Source organism: Perkinsus marinus (assembly GCF_000006405.1).
Source record: "Perkinsus marinus ATCC 50983 genomic scaffold scf_1104296933130, whole genome shotgun sequence".
Taxonomy (NCBI): Eukaryota; Perkinsozoa; order Perkinsida; family Perkinsidae; genus Perkinsus; species Perkinsus marinus.
Window position 1 is genome coordinate 1 of NW_003215243.1, and position 2,230 is coordinate 2,230.

The window sequence follows — 2,230 nt, forward strand, 5'->3', positions numbered from 1 at the left end:
CCGCGCCACTTAGCTGACTCGTTGGTAGTAACGTTTGAAGCCGCAAGATACAAATGCCAGGAAGTAAAACCAACCAACACAATAGACATAATAGTACACAGAGTGATCATAGCAATCATTATGTACTCGTGTGTAAGCAGCCACTGAAGAATTATCCGCTTGCTGGCGTTGAATTGTTCCCCCGTACTGGGGTTGATGAATCGAGCGTTCCACAGGTCACGCTCTTGGACGACGGCTACGAGACTAATCACGCCGACCACAGCACCGTATACACATAGGGCGGTGTTTGCTAATAGGAAGGCGACGAACCAATGCACGTTATTGACACCAACACAGTTGTTTATCCATACACAGTGATGATCGAATCTAGCCACACAAGAGTTGCAAAGGGAACAGTGTTTGCTACGAGCCGGCCTGAGAATATTACATGATGCTGTCTCAAATCTGAGGCGACTTACTTAGGCTGCTTGCATGTCGAACACTCCTTCTCGTGGAATAGTATGTCGTCCATAGGGTATATCCGCGATATTGCATTGACATTGCGTTTAGTGATGACTCCTGGGTCTGCTATAGACGCTGAAGGCAACCAGGCAGGACAATCGAACAGATCATCTCAACTACCCCATGTCTCACCTCCAGCGAAGGTGTAGACGCAAAGAACAAAAACGAGAAAGCCGACGTATTTGTGGTAGCCTCCAAGATAGAGGTTAGGGAGCAATGGATATCCTGATAAATGCCGTAATGATCGACCGTTGGGATGTAACGAAATGCTCACCAAATATAACGTACAAGAAGTAACCTCCTACTACTAGGGCGAGGTAAACTATCTGGACCTGATAGAGCGCGGTCCCTAGCAGTGTGGAGAGTAGGGAAGTTTACTATAGGGTTGGCCTCATTGCAAGTGTAGTTCCAAGCCGAATCGAGGGCGACACCGCCGCGTTCAGACCCGCAGCAAAGAATGCGCAGAATAAACCTAGAGAAGATCGGCTGAAGAACCGACGAAAGGCTAATGGGAAGTCACACTACTTGAGTGCATTGGGTACATATTCAGTGGCAGCTTGATACACTTTGTCGAAGACGCTGTTGCCATCTGATTTACCGAGCAAGAACACCTATAAACGACAACCTACATCGTTGTCTTTACCGGCGTGAGTCGTATGATCTACCCTGTCAAACGTGTACAGTTGAGTTTCCACTTGTGAGTCACTAAAGTTATGCTATCAACACTGAAGTCCCTCACACAGTGTTCGAAAACGTCAAGCATGCGCCGACCCTGACTCAATACCATCTCCCAGACGATTCATGCAAGTCTGTGTGGTGACAATTGGCAAGTCTATAGGCTCACACCATGTTCATTGAATCAATTCAGGAATTCAAAATCGATTCTAACATCGTATTATACGTGTGAGAAGCGATTCTGAGTTTCGAAATCGGTTTAATGAGTGGTTACACTGTTGATCGTCACGTGTCACCACATCACTGCCTAGTTTGACCAGTCCTCCTCCGTTATTACCGCCATTCCGAAGCCTACGACCGCCAAGTATATACCAATGGCGACGAAAAAGTTCATATTGGTGATACAGAAACACTGAAAGGATATGATTTCACGATACCTCGATTCGAGTCTCTCGAATGAATGACAGAAAACTGTTCCATGAGCAGGGATCGAACCCGGGACCTCCCGAGTGTCAACCGCTTAGCTCTCTATAATGTCATTCGCGAACATACAGCTGCTTAGATCTTCGGTTGAACACTTTCGATATTCGTTTTAGGCCTAGCGACAAATGATCGTAGATAATAATATGATGGAGTAACATACCTCTCTTATGGAAGCTAGCACAACTTCTGCACTACCACAGCGCAGCCCTTGTGGAATTTCGTCTGGCTCCTCAATGGCTCTAATACGTCATAGCATGCTAAGGACATCATTCTGCCATGCGGCACTACTCCAACGAACTACGATCATTTCTCATGCTGGCTCCTTCTGCAGTTCATTACTATCACCGCAGTATTCCTTTCCGAATATGGTTTCTGTTTATCTCTTCGTTCCGAACCTTATCGGCTACACTAGAGTGGCCCTAATGCTCATCAGCTTCTATGTGGCATTCGAGTAATATCTCCTGTCTGCTGAGATTGAGCTTTGGTTCATTGTCGTTCTCACTCAGTAACTGGATGCGTTCGTTTTCTGCTACTTCTGGTCGCAGATGTTGGACGCTTTCGATGGTGCTGC

The 2,230-nt window shown here is 46.5% G+C and overlaps 1 protein-coding gene across 1 annotated transcript; it reads right to left on the bottom strand.

Annotated features, from left to right (window-relative positions):
* Positions 1-73: 73 nt before the first annotated feature.
* Positions 74-1,570, bottom strand: Pmar_PMAR009041 (cell cycle regulator with zinc finger protein domain, putative; the record flags this gene model as incomplete). Its single annotated transcript, XM_002785232.1, has 7 exons — positions 74-414; positions 459-576; positions 634-726; positions 776-833; positions 880-973; positions 1,027-1,112; positions 1,514-1,570. Coding segments are annotated over 7 exons (847 nt in total), but the record flags the coding sequence as incomplete, so codon positions are not given.
* Between the last annotated feature and the right edge of the window lie 660 nt (positions 1,571-2,230).